At 36.4% G+C, this 17497-nt stretch overlaps 1 protein-coding gene and 3 non-coding genes across 5 annotated transcripts; all 4 read left to right on the top strand.

The window, feature by feature from the left end:
• The first annotated feature begins 8875 nt into the window (after positions 1 to 8875).
• Positions 8876 to 16036, top strand: Rabggtb (Rab geranylgeranyltransferase subunit beta). 2 transcript variants are annotated; one of them, XM_047526206.1, is made up of 9 exons: positions 8876 to 8929; positions 10160 to 10267; positions 11560 to 11757; positions 12217 to 12322; positions 13043 to 13095; positions 13183 to 13293; positions 13753 to 13878; positions 14896 to 15045; positions 15505 to 16036. In XM_047526206.1, exons 1-9 carry the CDS (start codon positions 8927 to 8929, stop codon positions 15643 to 15645), a joined length of 996 nt encoding a protein of 331 aa, XP_047382162.1. In that variant the 5' UTR covers positions 8876 to 8926; the 3' UTR covers positions 15646 to 16036. The 2 variants fall into 2 exon arrangements, with proteins under 2 accessions (XP_047382162.1, XP_047382156.1); XM_047526200.1 differs by lacking the exon at positions 8876 to 8929 and adding an exon at positions 9785 to 9835.
• Positions 9900 to 9978, top strand: LOC124968645 (small nucleolar RNA SNORD45). The gene has a single exon (XR_007105801.1). It is a non-coding gene; the product is annotated as a small nucleolar RNA SNORD45 (small nucleolar RNA).
• LOC124968651 (small nucleolar RNA SNORD45) lies at positions 10549 to 10628 on the top strand. Its single transcript, XR_007105802.1, has one exon. It is a non-coding gene; the product is annotated as a small nucleolar RNA SNORD45 (small nucleolar RNA).
• On the top strand, positions 11877 to 11948 carry LOC124968655 (small nucleolar RNA SNORD45). The gene has a single exon (XR_007105803.1). It is a non-coding gene; the product is annotated as a small nucleolar RNA SNORD45 (small nucleolar RNA).
• Positions 16037 to 17497: the final 1461 nt, after the last annotated feature.

Here is a 17497-nt window from a genome sequence, read left to right as displayed (position 1 = left end):
ATCCTCCTTAGTTCCTTCCAGCTTCACCCTTCACCCAAAGAAGAGTGCCAGTGAGTCTGCTCATCACTCCTCCCCTTTGCTCCATGATCATCAGCTGCCTAGGGCAACAAAAGAGCCAGACTGCCTGACATTCCCTCACAGCCTGCAGGCAAGCACACTCACTACCATAGCCTCCTTCCCCTCAGCATGTCTTTTCAGCCCTTCCGTCCAGAGCCTGGTCAGTGGAGCAGCAGTGGGTGGGAGGCAGAGAGCAGCAAGTACTCTCAGGATGTGTCAATAGAAGAAAGCTCTGTCTCCACAAAGTAACTCCATGGTGGGACCAAAGACTGTACCAGTGACAAAAGCAAGAGCTGAAGTTGGGTGATGAGGAGACTTTTGCTAGTATCCTATGGATGTTTTGCTGTATGCCAACCCATATGGATCAAAAACAAAGTTTTGTCTGAGAGCAGAGGAAATATACCAAAGGTGAGAGGTGAAGAGGGAGGAGGGAAGTGCTAGGCAGTGATATTGGCCAAATTATATTGCTGTATTGTGTATTGAGTGCATGTACGAATATGGAACAAATCCCATTAGTATGTACAATTGTAATACACCAATAAAAAATACGGGGAAAAACAAAAATAAAACAAAACAAAACAAAACAAAAAACAAAGTGACTCCAGTAGAAGGAGGGCAGACACACCCTGGACTCAGAAACAAACTGGCTCCAATGAAAGTGGACAGCTGAGAAATAGGCAAAGTCAAGTAGACATACAATATCACACAATATCTATCTTATGCAGAACAGCTGTACAGGGAGAAGTGCAACCTGCCATGGCCTTCTTTGCAACCTGGAGACAAGTGGGTTCCTCTGCCCCCACCTGGAAAAGATATCAGAGACTTTTTCCTGGGACATTTCCCCTAGTCCTGTTCTTCTCTGCCCTTTCTCCCATGTTTTCAGTATAGCAGAGGTTCTTATTAATAAGTTTCTATTTCTCAGAAATCTTATAATAAAAGTGATGATCCAAAGATAAAAAATAAATAGACCAAAAGTTTAAGAAGAGCTGTTTCCCCAAGAAAGGTGGGAGGTAGATCATTGAGAACTATCACATACACAAACATTTTTAGAAAGCCAACAAAGCTCATGAATATAACAGGACTTTTAAATAGCTATACACATCCCTCTTCACCTTAAACTGGCATTTAAGAAACACTTATTAACTTGACCTAAAGATATAACTCCTAACTAGAGTACACATATTTAAAAGTATGCTTAGTATTCAATGATTCAATATTCTAAGAAACAATCTAAGTGTAAATGATTATGAGTTAAATCAATCAGACCAAAGTTTCAAATTTCCTGAAGATTTTTCATGACATAACTCTAAAATACTGATGGATTTTTTTTTAAAAAAAAGACATTAGAATTAGGATTCAATTCAATATTATTTAATAATCAACATAATATTTTCAAAATTTTAAACTATGCAGAAGTTAGGTTAGTTAATTTGACCAGTAAACCAATATAAAAAGTTTAGAAAATTTGGACTAGTATCTTCATTAAAAAACAAAGCTAGGGGCTGAGGATGTGACTCAGTGGTAAAGCACTTGCCTTGCATGTGTGAGGCACTGGGTTCCATCCTCAGCACCAAATAAATAAATTAAAAAAAAAAACCTAAACATCATTTAAGAAGTACAATTATTGCTTGGATGATACCTCAGTGGTACAGCATATGTTCAGTATGTGCAAGGTTTGAGGCATGTATTATTCTTATTTCAATCCCCACTACCAAACCAGTACTATGATGTATAGTACTATATGTCTTAGTCAATTTGAGCGGCTATAACAAAAATGGAGAAAAGAAATCTGAAATCATACAGAAAGTATGTAATTTCTTTTTCCCTACAGTGCTAGGGATTGAACCCGTAGTTTTGTACATGCTAAACAAGTGATCTACCACTGAGCTACATCCTGACTCCAAACCTTTCTCATATCCTGTCCCTCAGTCAACTACTCCTCCTCCTTGTAGGTAACAGCTTTTAGTAATCCTATACATTCATGAATATGTATATATACTTTTCCTTTTCTTGCATCAAAAATAGTAGCATATTGTACAGTTTGGTACTTTTTGTGTTTCTTCTCATTTAGTTGTGTGTGCATGTGTGTGTGTGTGTATTTTATAAACATAGTATATTTTATACACTATTTTATTTATACACACACACATACACACACATATATGGGGGAGCACACACTCAAAATTAAACCAGGGGCCTCACAACAAATGCTAAGCATGTGCTTAACCACTAAGCTACACCCTAAATTCTCTTTTCACTTAGTATATTTTGAATATATTCCAATAGCAATATGTATACAGCTTCTTTATTCTTTTAAATTGCTGAATAATTAATGTACCATTGTTCATAGTTTAATCTTTTGATGGTCAATTAGAATATTTATAACTTTTTACTATTATAAGAACTGCTACTATGAATATTCTTTTTTTTTTTTTTTTTTTTTTTTTTTTTTTTGGTGGTGCTGGGGATTGAACACAGGGCATTGTGCATGCTAGGGAAGCACTCTACCAACTGAGCTATATCCCCAGCTATGAATATTCTTGCACATAAGTCACTTCATATGTTACCTGGTTATCCCTTATTTGTAGGATAAATACCTAGAAACAGAATTACTGAGTATAATTGCAAGAATATGTTTCTTATACATATTTCTATTTTGTTCACAATCATACCTCCAAAACCTAGGCTATGTGGCACATTTTAGGCATCCAATTCATATTTGATCAATGAATTTATAAAGTAGGAAGTGAGGTTTATTTTTCATTCCTTCCTCTGGTTATTGACATAATCTGAATAATGCTATATCCTGGATCTCTCCTATAGTTGGCCCTCTCTCCTCCAGTTTCTTCTGATGAAGCCACCAGGTAACCCCATCGAAGAGATCCCCACCATAATTAAGCTTCTCTAAGGACCCCTACCATAATTAAGCTTCTCTTCTTGACAGAAAGATTTTTACAAAGAATCTAATCCTTTTACAAAGGATTTCTGCAGAGAACTCATTGTGGTTTGAGGCTTCCTTTTTGCTGTAAAGGCCAGGTTTCTCTTTCTTGTAAAATCTAGGTCTCTAATCAAGCTTGTTGCTGTGCAAAAGTTACTATTTGTTTTTCTTGGGTAAAAACCTGTGAAACTTCTGTCTGACATAAAATATGAGGCTAAGAGTAACTGCTATGTAACCGCCCACTGGGTGTTTAGTATAAATCTAAAAAAGTTTGCAGACCTGGGGGCCAGAGATTTTTAGGCATTAGCCCCTCTGAACTGCTACAACTTAAATAAACCTACTTCCTAAGAATTCCTCAGGTGTCCACCTCATCTGTCCTATGTCCCTACCACACTGTCCCCCTTTAGACACATCTTTTCCATCAGATGCTGAACTTGCTCTTATCACAGAATTTATCATAGATTATTTACCAACTGTCATTCCTACTAGGATCATTAAGGGTAGAAAAAGTTCTTTTTTTTTTGTCTTGTTTTTTGATTTTTTGTACCACAGATTTAACTCAGGGGCACTTAACCACTGTAACCACTGAGTCACATTCCCAGCCCTTTTATATTTTATTTTGAGACAGGGTCTCACTAATTTGCTTAGGGCCTCACTAAGTTGCTGAGGCTGGCTTTGAATTTGCAATCCTCCTATCTCAGCCTCCCAAGTGACTGGGATTGTAGGCATGTGCCACTGTGCCCAGCAGAAACAGTTCTTATTTGAGCTGTTTTCTCAAGTAGAGGGTCAGCTATTTGGCACGTTTATTACAAGTATGCACAATGTAGATTTAGGTAATTAGAACCATTTAGGCTCTGTTAAAAGCAAATGCAAATATTGTCCAGAGAAAAATACCTTCTGAGATTTTACCCAAAAATCTCTAAAATAAGTAAGAAATCAGTCTCGTGGAAAAAAGTCAAATTAAAAATAACAGATTCTGGAATGATCAGACACATCTGGGCATAGTGTGGACACCTGCAACCTCATTGACCCAGGAGGCTGAAGCAGGAAGATTGTAAGTTCGAGGGCAGCCTTAGCAACTTAGTGTGTGACACTGTCTCAAAATAAAATTAAAAGGGCTAAGGGTGTGGCTCAAGTGGTTGAGGGCCTGTGATTCAATCTCCACTACTGGAAAACAAAACAAAACAAGAATGATCAGTCATAGTATAAAGTAGCCCAATGTGAAAGGTGTAAAGAAATGAAAGACGAAAACTAAAGAAAATCCAGGCATAGTGGCACATGCCTGTAGTCCCAGGGGCTCAGAAGGTTGAGATAGGAGGATCACAAGTTCGAGGCCAGACTGGGCAACTTAGGCTCTAAGCAACTCAGCAAGACACTGTCTCAAAATTTAAAAAAAAAAAGGGGGGTTGGAGAGGGCTGGGGTTGTGGCTCTGTGATAGAGCGCCTGCCTGGCTTGTGTGAGACCCTGGGTGCCATTTTCAGACTGTGTATAAATAAGTAAATAAAATAAAGGTCCACTGACAACTAAAAATATATTTTTTTAAAAAAGGGCTGGAGATATGTCCCAGTGACTAAGTAATCCTGGGGTAAATCCAGGATTTACCAGGGCTGGGGTAAATCAAACAAACAAACAGGTCTGGGGATGTAGTTCAGCTGGTAGAGTGCTTACCTTGCATACACAAGGCCCTGAGTTCAATCCCCAGCACCATAAAACAAACAAACAAACAACAACAACAACAAAAACTAATGATAAAAAAGAAAATACAAAATTATAAAAACAGGCAGATCTGAAAAACAATCAACTTGAATCTTTAGAAGTGAACAATATAATTACTACAATAAAAATGCACTCAATTTGTTAGATAGCAGATTAAGCATCAGCTGAAGAAAAAATCAGTGGACTGCAGTAGTGTTTCTCAAATTTTAACACGCATAGAAATTACTTGGGGAGCTTGCTAAAATGCAGAATGTAGTTGGTAGGTTGAGGGTCCAGTTCTGCTCTTCTAAATGATCCTGCAATGTTGATGCTATTAGCCCACAGACTTTGAGAAGCAAAAGGACAATAGAATATAGACTTGAAGAACTTATTCAAGATAATCACAAAAAACCAAAAATACAATGGGCTAAGAAATAAGAAGCATTGAACAAGGTCTAACATGTTTACTAAAGCTCTACAAGCAGAGAATATTTTTTAAAATTTATTTTTATTGTCAACAAATGGGATACATATTGTTTCTGTTTGTACATGGAGTAACAGCAAACCATTTGTGTAATCGTACATTTACATAGGGTAATGATGTTTGATTCATTCTGTTATTTTTTCCCTCCCCCTACCCCTCCCACCCCTCTTTTCCCTCTATACAGTCCCTCCTTCCTCCATTCTTGCCCCCCTCCCACCCCCCATTATGTGTCATCATCCGCTTATCAGCAAGATAATTCGTCCTTTGGTTTTTTTGAGATTGGCTTATCTCACTTAGCATGATATTCTCCAATTTCATCCATTTGCCTGCAAATGCCATAATTTTAATATTCTTTATGGCTGAGTAATATTCCATTGTATATATACACCACATCTTCTTTATCTATTCATCAATTGAAGGACATCTAGGTTGGTTCCACAGTCTGGCTCTTGTGAATTGAGCAGCTATGAACATTGATGTGGCTGTATCTCTGTAGTATGCTGATTTTAAGACCTTTGGGTATAGGCCAAGGAGTGGGATAGCTGGGTCAAATGGTGGTTCCATTCCAAGTTTTCTAAGGAGTCTCCACACTGCTTTCCAGAGTGGCTGCACTAATTCGTAGCCCCACACAAGCAGAGAATATTAAATGAAGATTCACCCCTTAAGTTTGGAGTGCCTAGAATAAGCACAAATGGAGGCCTACATCATATGTCTTAACATTTAAGAGTTAAAAATTAAAAACCAAGCTAATAAACTCTTAAACTATGCTCTATCCTCCAACTTTCATAATTATACCTTTATGAAAACCCAGAAAGGCAGGATCAAATTTAGACTACTTGAGTTTCTTAGAGTCCTGTGCTAAAAAAGAATAAACAAATGTCTCTTGGGGCCTCTCACCTTGTCCTATTCCTAGTTTCTGTTTCATAATGGGTTTTGTATCAATGAATGTGGATTCCAGCCTATATATTCAAACTGTCTTCATACTTCACTTAACACAGTATCTTGACAACTCTTGAGGACATGTGGTACACATCCCAGCTTTTAAGAAAACTGCCCACAGATGGAAGTGGGCTATGGGGCATCTGGACAGGGAAATTCAGGAGGTCCTAAAATTTGGTCTGGAAACAGGGAAGGAGACTCTGGGAGGCATACTCACTTGTTAGAGATAAGTGAATGGCTTGGTTCCAGGGACACCTTGTCAGATGTAGAGGAATATTGGGAGGATGAACAGAACAGGACCTTCTATAAATGAGGACCAGGCCAGGAATCCAACTTGGGTTTAAGAGTGGCATTGGAAGAGAAAATGTTAGAGAATTTTCAGAACTGATAAAAGAAGTAAATTTGCAAATATAGGAAGGTCATCGAATATTTAGTAAAAAAAAATAAAATCCACAATTAGAGACATCTTCATTGAAAGTGCATAAAACAGAAGACCAAGAAAAGAGCTTATAAGCAGAAAAGAGAATTCACCCACAAAGTAGCCACTAGAATGGTATCTTCTCAATAGCACTACTGGATTATCATTTAAGCATTGAGAAAAAAATAACTGTTAGCTCAGAGTTATCTAAAAACAAAAAAAAAATTTTGAAGAATCATCCAGGGTGAAGATAAAGGCATTTTCAGATAAACATAACAGAGAGTTTACAAGCAGCAAAAAATTATTAAAATAAGGAAGATCATTAAAGAAATGAAAAATGACTCCAAAAGGATAATGTGATACGCAGAAGGAAATACTTAAGTGAAACTGATAAATCTTTGCTCCCATAAGGTGATAATAACAGAATATTATTTTTGAAGATTAAAAAAACCCTAAAAGACTATAGAAAAAACCCTAAAAGAAGGATAATTGGAATATACTAAGGTTTTTATACTGTTGGGAGGTAGAGTTAGGATATTAACTTTAAATGTTTTTAAGTGGACTGGGGTTATAGCTCAGTGGTAGAGTACTTGCCTAGCATGTGTGAGGTAGTGGGTTCAATCCTCATACCACATTAATAATAATAATAATAATAATAATAATAATAAAGTATTGTGTCCATTGACAACTTAAAAAAACTTAAAGTGTTTTTAAGAATACAATGTAAATTTCAAAGTAGTCACCAAAATAATAGAATTATAGTCTGTAACTTCTAACCAGAAGACTAGAAAAAAATACAGTAAGGAAACAGATTATTAGAACAAACACATATGTGTATTTTTTAAGGTAAGAAAGGCCAAAACAATAAGCATAGAGCTGAATGTGGAGGCTAATGTCTGTCATCCTATTTAGGAGGGAGACTAAGACAGGAAGATGCCAAGTTTTAGTGTAGCCTGGGCAACTTAGTGAGACTATGTCTCAAAACAAAAAAAATTAAAAGGGCTGGGGGTGAAGCTCAGTGGTAGAGTTCATATGTGAAGGGCCTTAGTTCAATCCCCAATACTGCAAGAAGAAAAACAAAACAATAAGTTTAGAAAATGAGGAACAAATAGAAAGTAGAAAGTTGGCTACAAGTCCAAATAAATAGTCACAACACATATAAATGGACTGAAGTTACTGGTTAAAAGTAGACAATAAACAAACCTGCTACTATTTGTAGTCTTATTTATAGTCTTTCTAAAACCTAAGGATGATGAAAGCTTAAAAAAATTGAAAAAACAATCCCCTTGGAAGTTATTACTAACCAACAGAAAACTAGGAAAATTATATTAATATCTAACAAAGGAGAATTTTTTAGATAAAATGCATTGTTGAAGACAGAAATGGTCCTCACCTAATGATAAAGGCTCAATTCACCAAACTAGTTGCCAATTTTAGATGCATTCAGTAAAGCAGTCCCAAATTATAAATGGAAAAACCAACAGAATGATAGGGAAAAATAATGAAGCTCATCAACATAGCCTGCCTCAATTATTGGCAGTTTACGTGTATCAGCTTATCAGGAATCCTTCCGCAAATCCTAACTTAAAGCAGTCAATTTTCTTTTCTAAAGGATGCTCAAAAATACTAAGTGTGAGCAGACAAGGTGGTGCAAGCGGGTAATCCCAGTGACTCAGGAGGCTCAGGCAGGAGGATTCCAAGTTCAAAGCCAGCCTCCGTTAGTTAGCACAGACCTTGTCTCAAAAAAAAAAAAAAAAAAAAAAATTAGAAGGGTGGGAAGTAGCTCAGTGGTCAGGTGACCCTGGGCTAAATCACCAGTACCAAAAAAACAAAAATCTTTAGAGTGAAACACAACACACGAATGAGAAAAAAAAAAAAAAAAAAAAAAAAAAAAAAAAAAAAAAAATCCGAATTCTGTAAAAAACTCGTAAAAAGTTTCTTTTTTGGAAAAAATTCCCAATTATTTTAATTATTATAGTAGTACTTCCTCAGGAATCGGGGAGCAGGAAGGCCATACAGGACTTAACAGTTTGTACGTGCAAACAGGCCTTCTACTAACCGCTATGTCAGATCTTTGAAGTACAAAGCACCTAAAGAACAAATAGTTTAACAGGGTCCAGGTATTTCAATGCTACTTAAAACTGCTTTATATAAATCAAACTGATTGTGCGTGAGACGGGAAAAGATGACACATAAAATCTAAGGCGCAGGCAGTGAAGACACCTATGACAAACTAGTGGGGTCCTAGGGTAGCCAGGGAACTGCCCGTCCTTCAGGCGGACAGATGGGCAGCTATGTAGGGTGTGGTGGGGGCCTCAAGGAAGCTACTGCGCAGGCGCACGAATCGTAAGACTACCCAGAAGGTGGGCAGATTCTGTCTTTTCGTTCTCAGACATGGTGAGTTAAGGGTGGGCTTTACTGGGCTGCTCAGCTGGGTTAGAAATAGAATATGTACTATTGAGCAATTGGTTGCTGGTTACCTACCTAGTATTAGAGAATGGTTAGGTTAAGAGGCGGGCCTTGGGAGCTTTCTGAGGGCTCAGAGGTTGAAGTATTAGTCAGCGTTTTCCGCAGGCCTCGCAGGCACAATTCCGGCTTCTAATTTTACCTAGGCTTCATCCTTTTGGGCGGGCCTCCTCGGTTAGAGCAGCCGCGTTTCTTGGTTCTCTTAAGAAAGCCGCGCTGATTTCTGACTTTCCCTATTGATTTCTGTATACACACACACACATATTTTTGCATACTTATATGTAATTAGTTTTTGGCACGAGTAAATTTTAGAAGTCGTTAGTGATAAGGCCTCTCCATTTTTTTCTTTTCCCTGGTCCTGGGATTTGAATCGTGGCCTTCGTGCATGCTGAGCAAACCAGTCCTTTATAATTTTATTTTGAGACAGTGTCGCTGAATTGTCCAGACTCCCTTTGTGCTTGAGATCCTTGTGCTTCACCCTCTTGGAATAACTGGAAGTTCTCCTAAATTTTAAATGGAATCCAAAGGAAATTTGCTGCTCAGTTTTTTGGTAATTGCCGTGACGTAAGTCTAATACTACAATGCAGTCTTAATGACGAAGGTGTAGAAATGTGAAAAAACTAAGCAGCATCCACATTATTTGGGAATTATTGGAGATTAAGCTTAAAGGTGGTGAAGGAATTAATGGGACTGCGTACTTGAACATTGGAATAGTGTATGAAGAGTAGAGGGTACTTTGAAACCTGAAGTTGGCTAAACAGGAGTGCAAATGATTGGTTACCTAAACATTTAAAAAAAAGAATGCGTGCTTTCTGCCACGTGTTAAATTCTCGATTGGTAAGTAAGCTTTTGCTTAACTTAGTGAAAGACAGGAACAGTAAATGCAAGTGGTAATTTTTTGGGTCAATGATGAGCTGGCATGTATTCTGAATGTAAAGTTGATTATTAATACTTTAGCTCTAGAATTACTCTGAGACCTGAAAAATACCTCAATTTGGACTGATTGTTAATGCTTTAAGTTCTTTTTTTATGTCAGATACTTGAAATTTTTAAATTGGGAATTTTTCAGTGATAAGAGGAAAAAAATTCAACTGTAAATTGAATGTATGCTAAGGGGCAGAATAAACACTGATGAGATTATTGCTTTTTTATTTTTGGAAGGGCACACCTCAGAAGGATGTTACCATCAAGTCTGATGCACCTGTCACCCTTTTACTGGAGAAACATGCAGACTATATTGCATCCTATGGCTCAAAGAAAGATGATTATGTATGTATGATTTTTATGTTCAAAGTTTTAAAGAAGTCTGTGACAGGTCTAAGCAGTATGGCAGTATTTATGTCCTGTTGAAGTGGTATCCAACTTCTCCATGCAGAGGACTGAAGATTTGCCCTTAAAAGTTTATTTTAATATGTGTCGCTTGTTTATCGAAGTTGGGGGGTTTGGCAGAATCAACCATGATCTTACCTGTATCTAGAGACTGCCAGACAAAGTAGATGGGGTATAAGGTACAAAATAAGCTATTTTTGTAGTTGAGGTCATATGTTCAAGGTCAATGATGTATTGGCATGTATTACCTGAATTTACTGCTGATGTGTAAAGCTTAGCTCTAGAATTACACTGAGACCTTGAAAAACTTGCCTCAAGTTTTTTTGTTATTGTTGTTGTTATGGGTTGAACCTGGGGTGCTTAGCCACTGAGCCACATCCTCAGCCATTAAAAAAAAAATGTTAGAGATGGTCTCTCTGATTTGCTTACTGCCTCTCTAAATTACTGAGATTATTATTGAACTTGTGATCCTCCTTCACCATCTTGTCTGACCTTGCCTTAAATTTTTAAACAAGTAGATTATCTCACCCCTGTGAGAATCCTAGCAAGTAGTAGTGAACAATTTGGCTAAGAGTAAATATTTATCTGAGCAGCTACGTTTCTACCATCTTGGGAGACAAACATCTGATTAACTTCAGCTTTAAGTATTAGGTTCTTAACATAAGCCCATAGTTACGCACTCCTTAATAGGATCATGGACTTAAGTCAGAACTTAAATTTCCCCTACCTGACTTAAGAGACATGAAACTTGACTCGTTACTACCTTTATTACAAACCGTCTCCTATAAGCCCTGTATTTGGTTTGGCAGTATCTAAGATCCTCACCTGATTTACGACCTTAAAATAATGCATTGTTTACTACAACAAAATTTTTTGTGGGGGCTGAGGTTATAGCTCAGTGGGAGAGTGCTTGCTTAGCACTTGTGAGGCACTGGGTTCTATCAGCACCACATATAAATAGAAGGTATTGTGTCCATGTATAACTAAAAATTTTTTTAAATTTGTTTCTGGAATCTATACTAATTTTTTAAAGTCTTGATTATCTACTGTTTGATTTGGGCATAAATATCTACACATCTACTTATTTTAAGTTCTGGTTTGCCCTTCAGATTTTCGAACACAGGTGAATTAATCATGTTTAACCCAATTAATAAACCAGTTACAAGTGTTAATTAAATCTCTAACCTGTCATAAATTCAAACTGACACATTTAAGAAATTGTGTTGTTTTAGGAATACTGTATGTCTGAGTATTTGAGAATGAGCGGCATCTATTGGGGTCTGACAGTAATGGATCTCATGGGACAACTTGATCGGATGAATAGAGAAGAAATTCTGACATTTATTAAGTCATGCCAACATGAGTGTGGTGGAATAAGTGCTAGCATTGGACATGATCCTCATCTTTTGTATACTCTTAGTGCTGTCCAGGTAAATGTTTCAGATTCAATAGTGTTGGTAATGTATTCTCTTTCCCAAGAGTCAGGAATTGAAACTAGGAAGATGATAAATTCAGTATGTTATGTTAAAAAGTGAAGTCATGCCCATAAGGTCAGTGATGTGATGGCATGTATTAGCTGAATGCAAAGTTGATGTGAATTTTAAAATTACACTGAGACCTTGAGGGTTAAATTTTTTCCTTTAGTATATGTAACATTAAAAATAATGAGAGTTTAATTGAATATCTTAGTAACAGTTTATATGTAGAAAAATGCTTTACATTTAAAGATTTGGAATTGATAAAACCTGTAATTTATTTAATAACAGGATAGTCTGCATATTTGAGAATTTCATATAGACAAAAGGAGATGATTGCTTGACATCTTGGAAAGTTAACTGCAAAAAGAAACTTGATAGGTTACTTACCAAATTTATTTATCTTTCTTACAGATTCTTACTCTTTATGATAGTATTAATGTTATTGATATAAATAAGGTTGTGGAATATGTTCAAAGTCTACAGAAAGAAGATGGTTCTTTTGCTGGAGACATTTGGGGTAATATCACCTTTTGTCCATGCTACTGTAAATTGAATATTAAAATATCCTGGCCTTGGTAGTAATCAGTTTATAAGGAGATTAAGTTTTTCATCTTTTCAGGTCCCAGTAAGCAGCTGGTCTAACTGGAGTTAATGATCTGGAGGTTCCAGCATGCCCTGTGGTAATTATATCAGCATACAGGAGCACTGGAACAGAGGGGCCCAATCTAAAAGATAAGGTAGGTGATACCTTTTTTCCCCAGTATTTGGTGGTGTGGTAAATTTCTTATAAACATTTTTTTGATGGAAAGAGAACCAAAAAACAATATATTCAAAAACAAATATTTGAAATTTCTGAATATTTAAATAGAGGGAGGGAATAGCAGTTTATTTGATAAATGTAGATAATCTCTGCTTTAGGGCTGAACACAAGTGCAGACCAGAGAGACCAGCTGCTTCATGGGATATGAAAATCTACTTTTATAAAATAGGGTAAGTTTATTGCATTTTAGAAATCACTAATCCTGTCAGTCCTATGTAAATGAATTAGGATAATTTGCTCTTATTTTTGAAAGTTTGTAGTTGTTAGTTTGTTCAGTTTCCTCCTGACTGTACAATGTAAAAGTTAAGCTTAAACTTTTGGAGATTTTAGTTGTCCAACATTGTTTTTAGATAACTTGAACTGTTATGATTAGAAGCCTATGGTAACATGTTTTGGTTTAATCCATTTTTGTTTCAGGAGAAATCGATACAAGATTCTCCTTTTGTGCAGTAGCGACTCTGGCGCTGTTGGTAAGCTTTGAATATTATATTGAAATGATTATAGACATTTGTGAATATTCTGGAATTTAGTCTTTTTTTTTTTTCTTCTGTCACTAGGGGAAACTTGATGCTATTAATGTGGAAAAGGCAATTGAATTTGTTTTATCCTGTATGAACTTTGATGGTGGATTTGGTTGTAGACCTGGTTCTGAATCCCATGCTGGACAGGTAATTTGTGTTGGTTACAATTCTGTACATTTTGAAGAGACCATTTTGTAGTAAATCTGTTAAATGCAAATGAAGTTAATTTGACTGTAATATGGGATATTACATAAGAATTGGGGGGGGGGGGTGCTGGGGATCGAACCCAGGGCCTTGTGCTTACAAGGCAAGCACTCTACTGACTGAGCTATCTCCCCAGCCTCTCCATTAATTTTTAATTATGCAGATGAAAATACTCTTTTCCTGTCCAGCCTAAGTGAGCATATCTTTGCTTTTGCCAAGAATATATGGTATGTGTAAATGGTTGCGAAAAGGGGCCGTGAAGAAATTTATAGTATGTCAAGGCAGAATTGACTCCTAGTAATAAAACTTAAGATACAAAATGGAGTTTAAATAGTTTGAATAATCTTTATCACTTTTGCTATCAAGAAGTTACACAAATGTACTTTATGTCTGTAATTCTAGATCTATTGTTGCACAGGATTCCTGGCTATTACTAGTCAGTTGCATCAAGTAAATTCTGATTTACTTGGTTGGTGGCTTTGTGAACGACAGTTGCCTTCAGGCGGACTCAATGGAAGACCAGAGAAGGTATTGTTTCATAAACTGTATTCTACCAGTTTCTAGTTTTCAAACCCTGAGCAGACATTTCATGCCCATATATTTGAAAGCACAATAGATTTTACCAAATGAGATTTTATAAAACAAGACATTTTTCTGGGAAAGTCCAAATTTTGACATTTTGGCTTAGAGGTAAGGTTATTAAAATTTTCCTCCACATTATGTTCTAAATCCAAGTCTCTAAGGGCCATAGTGAATACAGATTAATTATCTGTAACCTGAAGTCCAAAATGTTCCAAATATGAAAGCTTCAGATCAACATGATGCTGCAAAGTAGAAAATTCCACACCTTATGTGACAGGTTACCACCAAAAGACAAGCACACTAAAAATAGTGTTTTAACATTACTTTTAGTCCATATGCATAAAGTGTATATGAACAATGTTTTGACTAGGGTCCCATCTCAAAGATAGCAAATATTCTGAAATCTGAAACACTTCCCGTTTTGAGGCATTTTGGATATAGGATAGTCAGCCTGTTTTGATTTTGCTGGTATGCAAGTTTGTTTGCAGGACCATCTGATTGTCCCATTGGGCAAATGCAGTCATAGAAATGAATTAGTCTGGCAGTGTTCCAATTAAAATTACTGCGGATTAACATTTGTACTTTGTCCTCTAAACTTTTTAATAATTTAAAAACTATTAAGTTATAGTCTAGTTTTGACTCATGAACACATACAGGAACCATCTCCAGTACCACCAAAAAAAAACATTTTAAGTGCACATAGTTTAGGTTATAAGATATATGTACGCTTGTTCGTTGAGAATTTAAACAGCATGGGTGTCAGTGGATTAGAGATTGCTCTTTTCCAGTGATCTGTTTAAAGAAACATTTCAAACAGCATGTTGGTAGCATCTTTGATTTCTACCCCCATTGTTTTAATAAAATGAGACTTTATTCACTTATAAATATTTCTCAAAACTAAGAATGTAAGAGGATGAAATAGTGACAATTATTTTTTGTGTCCTTTTGCTTTTCCCCTTCCAGTTACCAGATGTGTGTTATTCATGGTGGGTATTGGCTTCCTTAAAGATAATTGGAAGACTTCATTGGATTGACAGAGAGAAACTTCGAAGTTTCATCTTGGCATGTCAAGATGAAGAAACTGGAGGGTTTGCAGACAGGCCAGGAGACATGGCAAGTACATTTCAAACGTGTTTGATTAAAGTTGGTCTTGTTTTTCTTGCTTTTAAAAGTGTTGAATTTCATGGTTCTTGGCATTTAATGATGGTACACCCAGTGTATGATCCCAGTGTAGTTTTGAAAGCAGTGCGTGTATTTTTATAACTTAAAACATAGTGAATAGTATGGATCCAGGTTTACAGAAATATCTCATCACCAGTTCTTTGCCTCTGGATATGACCTACATTCTTCTTGAATGTGTATTTCTGTGCTTTGCTAAATGAGTCTTGAGTTTTGTGGGGTGAGGGAGAATCTCATCAATAAGTGTTAGGTCATAAAGGTAAAGTAGTAAAGACAAGTTAGTCTCAGAAAAATTTTAAGCATATGTATTAAATAGCATAACTGCCATTTTTAGTACTTAAAATTTTTAAAGAAATATTCATTTTGTAATGACCTACAATTTTTTTTTAATAGGTGGATCCTTTTCATACATTATTTGGCATTGCTGGATTGTCACTTTTGGGAGAAGAACAGATTAAACCTGTTAGTCCTGTTTTTTGCATGCCTGAAGAAGTGCTTCGAAGAGTGAATGTTCAGCCTGAACTAGTGAGCTAGTTCAGATTGTTGATGGAAAAGAACTAAAGTTTTGCCATCTCAACATTTCTGTTTTTGAACCTAAAAATTACTGCTAATATTTTGTATATTAAATTAATTTTAATAAATTATATAATTATACATACTATAAAATAAAGGCATGTATTGCATTTTCCGTTTTAGATTACCTTCCTGAAATGCTGTTATTTAGAGTGGTTTTTTGTTTTTACTTAAGTGTGTTATTCATATCTCCATACAGGAAACTTAAAAGAAGTTGGGTTTTACTTGATTTCTTTGAATGTGCTTCTGTATTCAATAACCATAGTTGATGTAAATTGGTTTGTGTCAACAAGAATGTTCACAGATGCAAATGGATGAACTATATATATGAATTAAAAGATGTACAAAATAATTGGCTGTGGAAATTTGGAAATGATTTATAGGCTTGAATGTGGTTGCTCTTGAGTTCATCATAATTCCAACTTGGAAAAGGTTTGCAGTTTGGACCTTGACTAATTTTTAATATTTTATTGACCTGAATTACCTGAGGGATAGTTTCAACTCTTCTTATCCCAGTAAGGAAAGGTAACAATTCTTGGCACAATGTTTTCTCAAGACTAAAATGTTTATGACTGTTGGTCCAGCCTTAACAATTTTGGGGGAGAATTAAGATTTAAGATGTTTTTCAAGCATGTTTTTGTCATAACCAAGTAATAGTCATTGTAGAGTTCTCAAGTTATGCAGCCATTGCATATGGGTGAAAACTATGCATAGCTGATTTGAGATACTCAATATAATTTAGTAATGCAGGGTCTTTTTTTTTTTTTTTTTTTTGCAATGCTGGGGATTGAACTCGGGCTTATGCTTGTGAGGCAAGCACTCTACCAACTGAGCTATATCCCAGCCCTGTAGTGTCTTTTATTTCTTTTTAAGTTTCCTTCAAGGGATCAAATGTGTTAGTGCTGGCTCTTGTCTACAGACACCTACCTCCCTGTCAAGTTCACTTTTCCTTATCAATGAATGATCCTTTTGTGTCTCTGGGGTAAGGAACCAATTAGGTAATTAGGTACCTAAGGCCTTCAACATTTTTTACTAATATTTGTAGTGTCTTTTAATAGCATACATATCAAGCTGCTTTTCCTGGCATCACTAGGAAAATGGTACTATAGTTTTGTCTGAAGAATACAAGTATAATGTCCCAAAAGTGAGGGTTTTTTTTTTTTTTTTGTGTGTGTGTGTGTGTGTGTGTGTGTGTGTTTTATTAAAACTGCAGTTTAAACTTGTAGTCTTCTATGTGTGAAACCATAATACTTAAAAATTGGTGATGTCGGGAAAGGTTAAAACTGCCCAGGATTTCACCCAGTCTTCTTTTGGTCCCTAACATACCATGAACATAGTCATGTATATGCCATCTTGATAAAATAGCCCTTGTGTTCTTACAGATTTTTGAGTACAAGTCTTTTCACCGTGTTAGACCCCAGGCGCATCTTCGCGATTTCTTACAGTGGAATGTATTCCACCGCGTAAAGCATGTCCTAGGACCTGCATTTAGTCTCTAACTTTCTAACAAAGTGCTTGGGAATGTGGGAAATGCTTAAAAAGCACACATTTTGGATTTAAGGGAGTTTTCTGAAAGTGGTGCCAAGACCATGGGACTGCGTAGCCAATAGTTCCTTAGGAACCAATGAAACCTCAGAGGTTGTGGAAAGTGGGCTTCCTGCTCTCTGCACACCCTTCTCCCGCCTTTTTCTGTGTGGCTACTTCCGCCTTTGCCGCGCGACCAGGCGCTCACAAACCACCCTTCTGAGACTAGGAGAGGTTTGTGAGGATGTTGAGACCTGCTACCCCTGCTTCTGCCCTAGCAGCCTCCCCC

This window comes from Sciurus carolinensis, chromosome 1 (genome assembly GCF_902686445.1).
Source record: "Sciurus carolinensis chromosome 1, mSciCar1.2, whole genome shotgun sequence".
NCBI lineage: Eukaryota > Metazoa > Chordata > Mammalia > Rodentia > Sciuridae > Sciurus > Sciurus carolinensis.
Note: the sequence above shows the minus strand (reverse complement) of the source record. Positions and strands in the feature narration are given on the sequence as shown.

Excerpts from the sequence above, each read along its gene's own strand:
- Rabggtb (XM_047526200.1), top strand. The coding sequence starts at position 9,800 with ATGCGTGCTTTCTGCCACGTGTTAAATTCTCGATTG. Across the intron at positions 9,836-10,159 it reads ACGTGTTAAATTCTCGATTG|GGCACACCTCAGAAGGATGT; the intron begins GTAAGTAAGCTT and ends TATTTTTGGAAG. Across the intron at positions 12,323-13,042 it reads TTTTGCTGGAGACATTTGGG|GAGAAATCGATACAAGATTC; the intron begins GTAATATCACCT and ends TTTTTGTTTCAG.